Below are 14401 nucleotides of genomic sequence, written 5' to 3'. Positions count from 1 at the left end.
CATCTCCATGTAGTCTGGGTTCTACTTTCATGTTAGAGATCATAGTATATACAGTGTTTCTACACTTTCTACACAAGATTTAGACGACTAAAGATTCAGATCACTAAAATAAGTCTAAGACAATGTAATGAGTGTTTGTCTTTAACCATCTCACTGGAACTACAGTTAGAAACATTTTTTAAATTAAAAAGTGAATTATTTTGATTGAGTCGAGTACACATGTTGGTAAAATATAACAAAATGGGAGAAATGATAAAACATGACATAATAGGAAATAATAGGGAAAAAGACAAAATGAGAAATTAAGCTATCTGTTTTTATTAAAGTTCTTGCATTTCTACTTGCATCTGTTCTCCAACAGAAATGGAAAGCCACATTTCTTTTACATACTCGACTTAGTGCATCACTTTAAAGTGCCAGTCACGAATCACTGAAACTAGTTTTTATTGCAGTGATTTTTTTCTTTTAAAATTGACTAAATTTTACAATATGTTTTTTTGTGAATAAATCCAAAGTTTTAATAAATAAACTTAAATTGCACAAAAACCTACAAGACTTAAAATCAAATTTCAATCAGGCATAAACTTATAAAGTTTTTTTTTTTTTTTTTTTTTTTACAAACATATTGACCCTGACAACACAGGTCACGTTATAAGGTGAGACCTTGGTAGGGTCTACTATACAAAATAAATACCCTTCAGATTTTATTTGTACAGGTATAAAACAGTATAAAATTTCATACAGCACATAAAAATAGCACACAGTGTTTTGAGTAAGAAACACACAGACTACTAGAATTCCATGATCCACGGTGTCCATAATTGTTAGGCTGCTTAGGGAAATATGTTGATGGTAATGATGAGCACTGGGTTCATTCAAACTGGCAAGAAAAAAGTGTCCTCATTGGGAGTTCTAACTACACTGCAACCAATATAAACTTAGAGTACTAAAATCTCCTTAACAGTGTGAACAATAAAATATTATAAACTGAATTTTACTAAATGTAAGCTCCACTTTTGTGTATTAATAAATATGATTAATAATATTAAACTAAAAGAGACAAACATAAGAATTTCTACAACATTAGCACAGCAGGAGGTGTTGGGAATGCTGGCACGTGAATCTTAGTCTAAAAAAAATCCTCAACTTAGTAAACACGAGACTCATAATTATAATTGCACTTCCCTGGTGACACATAGACTGAGATTTAATGACTGTTTTCTTTCCAAATGTTTATATACATTTAATATCTACCTTAAATATGCATTATATTTATAGAAACACTAATCAAACCCTGGCATCAATGACTTGGACTTTGAATTCTGAAATATACAATCCCATGAAGATGAAAGCATGCAGACTTAGTGAATCAGGCCATTTGTGTTAATAACAGGAGCTGTAGATGGAGTATGAAAAAAATTCACGTTTGGGCTCTGTCATGGTGCATGATTTGTGTACTGGTATTAGTTTGCTGTGTTTCGTAACTTGTGTCTGTCATGGCTTTCACAAGCCTGTGCTGTTGGCCCATGTAGGGAAAGAGTCCAAATGGAACATTGCCTTTCCCCAGGTGTTGATGGACAATGTGATGCAGAAGATCCCTATAATGTTCATCATTATCCCGGCCTTTGCCTTGAATGAAGAAAACCACCAAATGATTAGAAGAAAACAAGAATAAACCCAACATCATGATAGTAGAGCATATGTGATCTAAAAATAAATGTATAATGGTCAAGGACAAGGTCATTAATAGTATTTAAATTTATTTAGGGTTCTGGTTATCCTATAGTGTATCTGAATTTGAGAATGTGTAAATAGATTCTGTTAATGAAGGGTCAAATGCAATCAAGAATTCATTGCACTAAACTAACTCTAAAGTGGACAAATTACTAAGCAATCAGAGTATTTATAGCTTTCATGAGCATGAATATTATGTAAGAGAGAAGTCTCACCATGTCTGAAACCTTGAGGTAGCCATAGGAGAATACGATAGCATTGGGAGGTGTTGCCACGGGTAACATGAAGGCAAAAGAGGCGCTGAGTGTGCAGGGCACCATGACATACAGGGGGTTCATTCCAATGGAGTGTGACTAAAATGCAAAAATGAAACATTATATGCATTACATTCGGTTAAACCACTACTATAATTCTCTAATTCAGATCTCTAATTTAAGTGGTGGTTTTCGGTGCTCTGAGCCGTTATTTAGTCTGTGTAATTAAGCTAGGATCCGTCAGGATGATACATCCAAGACTGACTCATGTCTGCAAGAAAGCAGCCGCTCCTCAGAACTATTGCACAACTGGGGAGCAAACCATAACATAACAGCTGACGCATAGTAATTTAAGCTTTTGAGACAAGGATTAGATCTTTTTTGGGTGTAAAAGAATTGAGGAGGTCGAGGTTTTCTGTATGTGCTTGCAAAATGAGCATGACTGTTACAGACATGAAGATGTGCTTAAACATGCGTAAACAGGAATGGCCTTAATTTTTTAGTCATGTCAGTCATATTTCGGTGGAATTATAACATCTTCTCTTAAACTGTAGTAATAAAAACATCAAAATTCAAGAGATAAATGTTTATTTCACTGTTTTTGTTCCCTCACGTCCACTGCGTGTGATACTTTTTGAAGAATGCATATTTACTGTGTATTTAATTAGATGAAGCCTCATGTGCATAAACAAGTGCAATTTATTTAATTTAAAAAAAGTTCCAATACAAAAGTACTTGTAAAAATATCAGCAGTAAACTGGCATAGATTGTTTGTTATATCAACTGTTTTAAATAAATTTCTCTATTTGCACGTAGTGCCTTAAAAGAAAATAATACTTTCTCAAGCACTTTTACAAAAGGATATGTAAAGCAAAATCAGTAAGAAATCAATATGGATACAGAAATAGTATATGTAAATGCATTTGTTCCTCATTAACTCTCATTTTCTAACTCCTTTCTCTGCTCTCTGTCTCTCTGTTCATTTAGGATTGTCACTCCTGCCTGAATGTCACTCCTGCCTGGTCCATTGCAGCCAAGTCTCATTGCAAAGCTTTGTAAGTTAACTGAAGAACAGCCGAGTAGTGCAGTTTGGGGAGGGCAGAAGGACAATTGGGTTGCCTGTGAGCACAGATAGGCAGCTGAATTGGGCTGCTTGAGAACTTGGCTGTCTGGTGTAGGGGCCTCTAAAAGGGACTGAAATAATGTAGTGAAAAATGAATGGACAACTGGGGGTTGTGGATCTGGGCCAGGGTAGTGCTTCAATGCTTGTCTTCACTGGCACTCACTCACAGAGTATACACTCACATCAATCGACTACTACTTCTACTACTATTACTACTACTACAGTAAACTGCAGCCTGGAGTGTGTTTCATCATGACTTTTTTTCATGTTACCCTTACCATAGAGGCCAGGACAGGGAGGAAGAGGGTAGCGGTGGCCACATTGCTGGTGCACTCAGTGAAAATGGATATCAGGAGACAGAGGACAATGGCAATGGCCCAAGGAGGAATACTATGCAGAGGTGTTAGCTGATTACCCATCCATCTGGACAGACCTGATTCCTGGAGCAACAACAACAGTTCAAAAATAAGAAAAATATATTTACAGATTAAGATCATGACAGCTTACAGTATGTGGGCAAGTTATTCAGAATTTTTACCCACCCTGTAATCCATCCATTTTTGAACAAATAAAACACATCTATTCGATCTACTCTTTGTGAAAAAGGGTTCCTCAAGGGTTCTTGAGGAATGTTTAACAGTTCTAGTTAAACAGCTTCTATTTGGAAATCTTTCTAAAAGGAAAACCAAGTTTTAATCTACATACAACTTTTAAGGCTTCTTCCAGAGAGACAAACTGAAAAGCTCTTTATAGTACTATATGGAGTCCTTCATTAGAAAGCAGAATGCAAAGGTACACATTAGGTAGGAGGAGAAAATGGTATATGGTTAAATATTACCTCACTCCCTTTGGCCAGTGCAAATCCTCCTCCAAGGAGCAGAACTATGTTCCAGGGCATTTTCCTCTGAGCTACCTTCCATGTAAGCAGAGCTGCCATGGGGATACCCAGAGACAAACAAAGCCAATACTATGAGTCAGTGACATGCACATCACTTCATAATTCATCATTTTTGTGGTAGTAAGGTGTCTCCCACCTGGACCAGGACTAGAGGGTGGCCAGCAACAGAACATCGGTGGTGTTGATGGCAGAATGAAAAGAAGCACAGCGATGAGAACTGCCACTGTGGCATCTGTCACATACCTGATGTTTTAGTAACAATGGGAAATTATTCTATATTTAGTACCATGTTTAATCCAAACTATATCCATAAGCCACAGTTATGATTTAGTGAAAATGCAACAAAGTAAATGAAAGCTTTGCAAGCACAATGTAACCCATACTCAGCTTCTGAGTTGAACGTGTGTGTGGCCCAGCCAGCCACAAAGCCGGGATCCCGGGTGAACCACAGGACCACAAGTAGAATGAAGAGAGCCAACACACTGAACTCTCCATATGTCATAGGTCCAAGCAGCCGGTGCTGCTCTCGGATCACATTATACGCCGCAATGTCTTTCTCTGTCTGCACTCCCTTGCAGCCCCATGTCTTCCTGAAGCTGGTGGAAAGAGGGCAAGAAGAAACAGCTACATGACAGAGATGGACTGTGGGACTCAGTTGTACTGGTTAAATAAGGGTTAGCATTAACAACACTTACTTGAATCCCATGAAAAGAAACTGCAGCCACAGCCAGGCTAAAGCTAGCATCAGGATCATGTTTGGAAATGCAAAGCCAAACCAGGATGCAAAATTGATGACATCACCATTCTGTGGAAACAATCTAAGGGAAAAGGAAAAGATAATCACTTAATGTGATAATAGAATAAAAGAGAAAGGAAGGCAAGAATAACTGAATTGTAGAGTTAGAAGGAAAAGGAAGGCTATCAAATTCTTTGAAATTTGAGGTTATCGTCAGTACTTAGGTGTGACACCCACTGATTCATTTGTCCCTTGAGTACCAGGTTAGGGCCTGTGCCTGTGAGCGTGGCTGTTCCCCCGATGCTGGCAGCATAGCACACACACAACGTCATGCCTTTACATATCCGTTTTCTCTCTGCTGCATCTTGATGCCTGGTAGCTTCAGTTGACATGTTCAGACCACTTAACACCACTGCTGGGTAGAAAATAATCACAGCAAACAAAAATCTCACATATTAAAGTACAACACTGTTGAGAGCCATTCTATTAGGTAAGGCTGAAAATGGTGAGATGTATGATCTTCTATAAAACACATAACAATGGCCACATATCTGACCTTGCCCGTCTTTTTGTTTAGCCGACTCATTGTTTTGTGTGTCTGTTGCCTGGTTGGGCTCCATGCAGGAGCTGAGTGGGACTGTATCGATTTCCTGGTTGTTCAGTTGTTCCAGGACCGCCTGCACTATGGGAACCATCATAGCTGTGGTGGCGGTGTTACTGATCCACATGGAGAGGAAAGATGTAACAGCCATGAAACCTAGCATTAGCCTGTGTCCAAACACAGAGGAACAAAGAGAAATAAAGAAAGAACCTTCAAATAAATGTTGGCAGCTTCTTAAGAACTGCATGGGGAAGAGACACTACAATTGTTCTAGTTTAATTAGTGGTCACCTACAGTGCTGGACGCACTCCAACGAGGAGCAGCACTCGGAGAGCAATGCGCTTGTGCAGGTTCCAGTGCTCGACAGCTACTGCCACCATTAGGCCACTCACAAACAACATATTAGTGTCCTTTAAATATTGAATGCACACCTGGAGAACGACAGGAGAATAAACAGTACAGTTAATTTAACAGCCATAATTCAATGGAAAAGAAGAATCAGATTAATGTGATACTTAGATAATAAACCAGTGATGTGCAGAAACTTCAGATTAGAGCCTAAACATGGAGCCTTAATATTGAGACACCTGTTTTGACTTCATGATGCCGAACAGAGGAAAGAGGACAGCAGGCAGCAGAGAAGTCACAGCCAGAGGAAGAGCTTCTGTACACCAGTACACTGCCATCAGTGAGATCACGTAAGCACAGCTGGCCTCCTGGAATACACACAGTCATCAGACTACACACTCAAATTATCTCAAACAAGCAACTCTGGAAAGAAAAATTAAAAGTTCAAGATTTAAAAAAAACCTAGAACTTCTAAGAGTTCTTTGGTTATCCCGTAAAGTTCTATGTAGAACCTTATAACTGGCAGTTTAGCTATCTGAAAGAGTTCCAAGCAGTGCTTCGTTTGTAAAACATGAGGTACTGGAACACCAAGGGAGAGATGATCCAGGAAGTGGTGACGAAGTGAAAAGGTCCTGGAAGATATAGATACAGCAGTGCTCCAAGCTCTTTGTGTAATATAGTAATGTGGAATGCCATGATATAGGGCTAACAGCCTAGATATTACATGTTACGACAAGGGATTGCAGCAGTAACTTTACGCTTCACAATATGTGCTCAAGCTCTCATCAAACATTCTGCTCAGAACATAGAGTCGTTCAAACGTACATTATGACCTCTAAACAGCGTAACATGAATATAACAACACAAATACTGATATTAATGAAAAAAAAATCTTTCTTAGCTTGCCTAAGTATCCAAAATACTCCACAAGCAAAATAGTCCTGTAACTAACATCATGTAACAGTCTTCTCCTTACGTCACAATTTCCTCTGCTCATGTGAGGCAGTTCAGTGTGCTTTAGAACCATGGTTCTCAAGGAGGGGTCTCGGGACCCCCAGGGGTCCCTGAAAATTTATTTTGTTACAGTGGTGAAAATCTCAATCCAAACAAGCATACACAAATGTACATTATTGTATTTATTACTGAGTTCTTATAGTTATTAAGATATATGACTGGATACATTAAACCCATTCAATTCATGTATCCAGTCATATATCTTATAGTTATTAAGATATATGACTGGATACATGAATTGAATGGGTTTAATCCAAACCTCAATAACCAAGTAAGTAGGCCTATAAATAATAATAACTTGGACCTAATATTTTCTGTCTGTAGAAATATCAGAAATTAAACAGAATTTAAAAAATAAGAACATTGGAATAGTTCAATATTCATATTATGTTCACGAATTAAATCTGTGCTGAAGAGAGTCCAATAACATTTACATTAACATCGGCTGCAAAAGGTTTGAGAACCCCTGCTTTAGAAATCCAGAAACTCACATAATGCACAGGGTTGAATTCTGTGAGCGGTGGACCAACAAGTTTCAGAAACAGAAATGACACCTCTCTTGCTTTTTCGTGTCTTGTTCTTTCTCATCATTTTTGTCAGCTGGTTTTTTTTTTTTTTTTTTTTTTTTGGCCATATCCATGATGCACATGTGACTGATAACTCAAAGTAAACATGGATTATATTTTCCAGTTGGTTAACACATTTTTTGAAGGGAGGTGCCCATAAAAATGATCACTTATTAAAATTACTTTGTATTATTATTACGTTATTTCCTCTTATTGTTATTAAAGGAGAAAATGTGCCTGATCCATGTAAAGAAGTCCAAGTAGAGGTTTAAAGTAGTACTAGTTCCAAGTAGAGTAATTTTCAAAAGCTAAGAACCCTTAACTATCAAAAAGAACAATTCAACAACCATTGATGGGTTCTTGTTTCTAGGAGTGTAGTATACATATTAAATGCAGTATAGTACAGTGTGATACGGGTGTTTATACAATGATACAGTAAACTTTGGTTCATAGTTTTAATCACATAAACAACAGCAGCTCATTTGGGGTAACTTTCATGAAGAGGTTAAAAGTATTATTTTATACATTTTAAACGTCAGAAGAGACACAGGTATGTACAAAAGAATGAATGAATTAGATATAACAATGAGTAGTCTGCAGCTTGATGCATTTCTATACTGATTCCACCTGAAGAAATATTAGCAGGGGAAATCAGCTATGTTTTTGCATTCTGATAAGCAATCTTCAATACTGAATTAAATGCTTCTACTACTAATACTAATACTGCTACTACTACTAATACTAATACTGCTACTACTAAAAATAATACTGCTACTACTACTGCTATTACTACTACTGCTACTACTACTATTACTAATAATAATAATGATGATAATGATGATGATGATAATAATAATACTGCTACTACCACTAACAATAATACTGCTACTACTACTGCTACTACCACTACTACTACTACTACTACTAATAATAATAATAATAATAATAATGATGATAATGATGATAATAATAATAATACTGCTACTACTACTGCTACTACTAATACTGCTACTACTACTGCTACTACCACTACTACTACTACTACTACTACTAATAATAATAATAATGATGATAATGATGATAATAATAATAATACTGCTACTACTACTGCTACTACTAATACTGCTACTACTACTGCTACTACCACTACTACTACTACTACTACTACTACTAATAATAATAATGATGATAATGATGATAATAATAATAATACTGCTACTACTACTGCTACTACTAATACTGCTACTACTACTGCTACTACCACTACTACTACTACTACTAATAATAATAATAATAATAATGATGATAATGATGATAATAATAATAATACTGCTACTACTACTGCTACTACCACTACTACTACTACTACTAATAATAATAATAATGATGATGATAATGATGATAATAATAATAATAATACTGCTACTACTACTACTGCTACTAATACTACCAATGATGATGATGATGATAATAATAATAATAATAATAATAATGCTACTACTATTACTACTGCTGCTGCTGCTACTACTACTACTACTACTACTACTAATAATAATAATAATAATAATAATAACGGTATGAGACATGTGATATACATTTGGTTACCTCAACACACAACTGAACTAATGCTGAACTACACTCAGCAGATAAAAAAAGTCAAAAGCTGCAGTTATGTCCCAGTGGATGGTCTTGATACCCAAAGGATGCCACACAGTATTGCCAGACGCCTAACATAAACATACGTAAATAAACTTCATCAGCTTCGTTGCATCTACCAGAATGAAGGTGGGTTTGACGTACCGTTGTGCCCACATACAGTGGAAGTGGAAGAAGTATTAGAGGCGTGAAGAAAAGAATTATGCCATTCTTTAAGCTCCAGATGGATTTCAGTATGGGCGACATCTCCAGATGAATGAAGAGAGATCTGGTGTAAAGAAGTAGCACACTGTCAGACTTTTTAAACTTGGAGAGAGAGAGAGAGAGAGAGAGAGATGGCAATGAATGAATACGCACTCACTGACGCAGTGAACACTCCCCCAACATATGACAGCTTTAAACCTGGGAATATGCCTACATTTAATGTTTGTTAGATTTTATTTCAGATAAAATTCATTTACTACACCTGCAGATGATTGTGTGTGACTGTAGTCTGTATCCTGTCTGTTAAACAGGAGCTGCATCACAGGTCTTGCGCCATTGTAAACTACACTAAGTGTACTATAGCACACTGACATGCTTTTCAGTAGAGGAGTATGCAATAGTATTTGGACGTAGCATCACTCTGGTTTGTTTTGATGAACAGATATACCGGCTAATCCAAGGTTGAGTTACATTACAGCACCCCCTTGTGGAATAAAAGCGACATTGTCAGTCCTGTGGGTCACCTTTCACCTTTAAGCTACTATTCATCCCATTCAAAGCCCACTGCAGTCTTGCTCTTACCTTTCTCTGTGAGCTTCTCCATCCTTGTATTCCATCTCAAGCTCTCCGGTCATCCTTACAGCAGACTATCCACCAATGAGTGGCACGTCCTTTAGAAAATGGTCTTCAAACTGTGGAATGGCCTACCCCAATCTCACAGTGACTGCACTTCTGTTGCTTCCTTCAGATCTGTGAAATCTTTTAAAACATTTTCTTCTCACAATATTACTATTCTCTTTCTACACCTCAAAGCCTGTTTATTCTATTACTCTACATTTACACTTACATTTATGGCATTTGGCAGACACCTTTATATAGAGCCACTTACAAAAGTGGTTTAAAGTTAAAAAAAAAAAACAACCACATCCTCCAGATAGTTTACTAGGTCAGGGACTAAGAATACCATCAAAACCCTTTTGGGGAGGTTAGCACAGTATGAGAAACACAAGACAATGATTTATTTTTAATTCCAGAGTGCTAATTTAAGTACTTGGTGAAAAGGTAGGTCTTTAGTTTTCATTTGGAGACAGCTAGTGACCCAGCTGTTCAGACAGCCAGGGGAGGTTTGTTCCACCACCTAGGCGCCAGGGCTCTTTCTACTCATTAAAGCCTTTTTTTTATAAATAGTTATATTGTGTTGCATACCTGAAAAGGCGCATAAACAAACAAACAAACAAACAAACGAATACTATTCAGTAGCACACAATCAATTATTCAGCTCATAGTCTGGTAAATTACAGAAAAATAATGCTGTTGTTCTTCTTTCGGCTGCTCCTGTTAGGTGTCACCACAGTGGATCGTTGTTCTGCATATTTGATTTGGCACAGTTTTTTACACTGCTTGCTCTTCCTGACTCAACCCTCCCCAATTTTATCCAAGCTTGGGACTGGCACTGGGAGTGCACTGTCATGTGCAACCCCAGTGGCTGGGGTTATTCCCTGGCCAGGAATCAAATCTCGAGAGTGCCAGTGAGAGCACCATGGCCTAACTGATTTAAGGAATAAATCAGACTCTAAGCTGAAAACCATATATATTAAGAGAAAAGATACAACACCTTAACAGATTTAGCTTTTACAAAACCCACAGAATCCAAGAATGCACAATTATTTTGCTATATTTCACATGTGACCATGTTTATCACATGTGATTATGTGAGTGCCATGATATCATGAATAATAAAAGAATAGGGGGGAAAAACAAAAACGAAAACATGCACTACATAAGAAAATTCCACATGTGAAAATGTGTGAAACATGACATGTGAAGTGTTCGTACTGAAAAAAAAGTAGAGGTAAGAGTTAAATAGAGTTTTAGGAGGTGCCAGGAACTCTACTTCTCCTGTGGATGCCAACAGTGTGGGAACAAAACTGTTTCATTTGTGTGACTGTGGGAAATGTGAATGAAACAACTGAGTGGCAAGGATTAATTTTCAGTATTCTCTTGACATCAAAATAATATCAATAATATCAGTGTCTTCTGATTATTTTTTGGCAAAGATACATGAGTCAACAAAGTTTAAACTAGCAAAATGGACACATTTTTCTTTAATGATCAAATATACCATATCTAATATACACAGATCATCTATAACATTAAAACCACCTGCCTAATATTGTGTAGGTCCCCCTTGTGCCACCAAATCAGCTCTGACCCGTCGAAGCATGGACTCCACAAGACCTCTGAAAATGTGCTGTGGTATCTGGCACCAAAACACCAAGAGACATCTTGTCCCCAGGTAGGTGATGCACACGCACCTGGCCATCAGACCAGATCACCTTCTTCTATTGCTCCATGGTCCAGTTCTGATGCTCACACGCCACTGTAGACGTTTTCGGTGGCAAACAGGGGTCAGCATGGACAGTCTGAGCAGTGTGCAGCTTCGCAGCCCCATATGCAGCAAGCTGCGATGCACTGTGTGTTCTGACACCTTTCTATCATAGCCAGCATTAACTTTTACAGCAATTTGTGCTACAGTAGCTCTTCTGTGGGAACGGACCAGACATACTAGCCTTTGCTCCCCACACGCATCAGTGAGCCTTGAGAGCCAATGATCCTGTTGCTGGTTCACCAGATGTCCTTGCTTGGTAGGTTCTTTTGGTAGGTTCTAACCACTGCATACCAGGAACACCCCACAAGACCTGCCATTTTGGAGATGCTCTGACCCAGTCGTCTAGCCATCACAATTTGACCCTTGTCAAAGTCGCTCAGATCCTTACGCTTGCCCATTTTTCACCAAAACTGGACAGTTGAAGATCAGGAAAAAAAAATTACATGGCCTTCCAGTCTTCAACTGTCCACTTTGTGTTCTTGTTCTCTCAGATTCTTGTTCTTGGCTGACAGGAGTGGAACTTGATGTGGTCTTCTTCAAGGTTTGATGTGTTGTGCATTCTGAGATGCTTTTCTGCTCACCACAGTTGTAAAGAGTGCATATTTGAGTGACAATAGACTTCATGTCCTAACTGTTTAGGAATTACAGCCATTTTTTACATAATACCTCCAATTTCACAGGCTCAAAAGTAACTGATGAGCAGTTTCATGGCCAGATGTGGCCTGTTTCCTCATTATTTCATGACAGATTAAAAAGATAAAAGGTCTGGAGTTGATTCTATGTGTTGAATATACATTTGGTAGCTGTTCATGGGAACTCTCAATATGTAGTCCAAAGAGGTGTTGATGCAAGTGAAGGAGGCCATCATTAGACTGAAAAAACAAAACAGACCTATCAGAGAGATAGCAGAAACTTTAGGAGTGGCCAAATCAACAATTTGGTACATTCTAAAAAAGAAGGAATGCACTGGCAAGCTCAGCAACACCAAGTGGATGATTGCAGAATTCTTTCCTTGGTGAAGAAAGACAACATGTCTTCACAACATCTAGCCAAGTCAAGAACACTCTGGAGGAGGCAGGCGTATCATTGTCGAAGTCTACAATCAAGAGATGCCTTCATGAATGTAAATACAGATGGTTTACCTCAAGACCCAAACCACTGGTAACACTTAAGTACAGAAAGGCCAGATTTTATATATATATATATATATATATATATATATATATATATATATATATATATATACACACACACACACACACACACACACACACACACACACACACACACACACACACACATGGGGGGGTGGGGGGGTGGGGGGCACAGTGGCTTAGTGGTTAGCACCTCCAGGGTTGGGGTTCACGCCTCCACCTTGTGTGTGCAGAGCTTGTACCTTCAGGGCTCTCTCCCCCAAACACCCCCCCCCCCCCCCCCACATATATATATATATATATATATATATATATATATATATATATATATATATATATATATATATATATATATATGTGTGTGTGCGTGTGTGTGTGTATGTATATCCATCCCCATGGGGTACACTGAAGGAATGCATTTTATCCTCATGAAATGCTGATAGGTCTTTGGACTGCTGGGATCAGATCTTGTGTTATGCAGTTAGTTAGTCCAAAGCTGAGATTTGAGAATTATGGTCATTATTCATTATTTAGGTGTCAGGTAACAGGCAGACAAGGTCATCATAGGCAAGTCAATACTCAGGACTGCAGACAGCAGGGGAACCTACTGGACTACGTTCTGGCAAACACAGTGGACGTGTCTATTTAGAAACACCAGGTGGCACCGTCATGTAGAGGATGAGAGAATCTGAGACTGTGGAGGCAGGAGTCAGACTGGTGAGCCGGAGTCAAGAGCAGAGCCTGAGCAAGTGTATGATACAACAAAGACAAAGACAGGAACATAGATGTGAATACTGAGTCAGTAGAATAACAGAGACTGTAGAAACAGGTAGAGACACGATCTGATACTTAGAGTGGATCTGGAGCTGTCACACAACAGTAAGACTAAAGCTAGATCAGGCCTAAGGCTGGCATTAGATCACTTGCAATGACTCACACAAGATCAATTACAGTGACATGGGGGCAGATTTTGACTTCATGATAACAGAGGGAGCAGATACAGCGAAATGCTTGGGAGTCAAGTTGGTGATGCATTGTCATAGGTCAGAGTTGGGGCCATACACTGTAAATTGTTTGAATGGCAATTAATAGAGGAAATGCCCTAGAACTCTGAATGTTCTGTGGTACAGAAAATCTGAATCAAAAAGAGCTTTATTTTTTGAGCTTTATTGCCAAGTGTGCTCACACACACAAAGAATTTGACTTGGTATGAAGCTTCCAGAACACACATACCAATAAGACAGTGAGACATATAATATGAGAAGAATGAAATTATATATATATATATATATATATATATATATATATATATATATATATATATATATATATATATATAAACACTGTACAGTAACTGTACTGTACTGTACTGTACTGTGGGCTTAAACGGAATATATATATATATATATATATATATATATATATATATATATATATATATATATATATATATATATATGTACAGATGTGCCACTCTTTCAAAAACTTCATACCATGTCACAACATTTATTTCCATTCAGAGTTGCATGAATTTTTTGCCAAGATCTTGTACTGACGACGGGAGAGTCGAACCACTCCATAAAGTCTTTTCCAGCACATCCCAAATGGGGTTAAGGTCAGGACTCTGTGGTGGCCAATTCATGTGTGAAAATGATTCCTCATGCTTCCTTCTTTCACAATCTTTCACAATCTGAGCCCTGATTTTAAGCCCATGCCACCAGGGA

General features: G+C 37.9%; 1 protein-coding gene across 1 annotated transcript; it reads right to left on the bottom strand.

Moving 5' to 3' along the window:
- Positions 1 to 302: 302 nt before the first annotated feature.
- Positions 303 to 12572, bottom strand: slc13a5b (solute carrier family 13 member 5b). Its single transcript, XM_053239643.1, is given in 12 exon segments — positions 303 to 1629; positions 1950 to 2087; positions 3390 to 3551; positions 3950 to 4041; positions 4146 to 4252; positions 4393 to 4605; positions 4705 to 4827; positions 4983 to 5160; positions 5302 to 5513; positions 5641 to 6062; positions 9075 to 9198; positions 9717 to 12572. Coding segments are annotated over 12 exon segments (1950 nt in total). The 5' UTR covers positions 9770 to 12572; the 3' UTR covers positions 303 to 1503.
- Positions 12573 to 14401: the final 1829 nt, after the last annotated feature.

The sequence above is a fragment of the Pangasianodon hypophthalmus genome, chromosome 14, assembly GCF_027358585.1.
Source record: "Pangasianodon hypophthalmus isolate fPanHyp1 chromosome 14, fPanHyp1.pri, whole genome shotgun sequence".
Lineage (NCBI taxonomy): Eukaryota > Metazoa > Chordata > Actinopteri > Siluriformes > Pangasiidae > Pangasianodon > Pangasianodon hypophthalmus.
The sequence above is the reverse complement of the archived record's forward strand: the minus strand, read 5'-3'. Positions and strand labels throughout refer to the sequence as shown.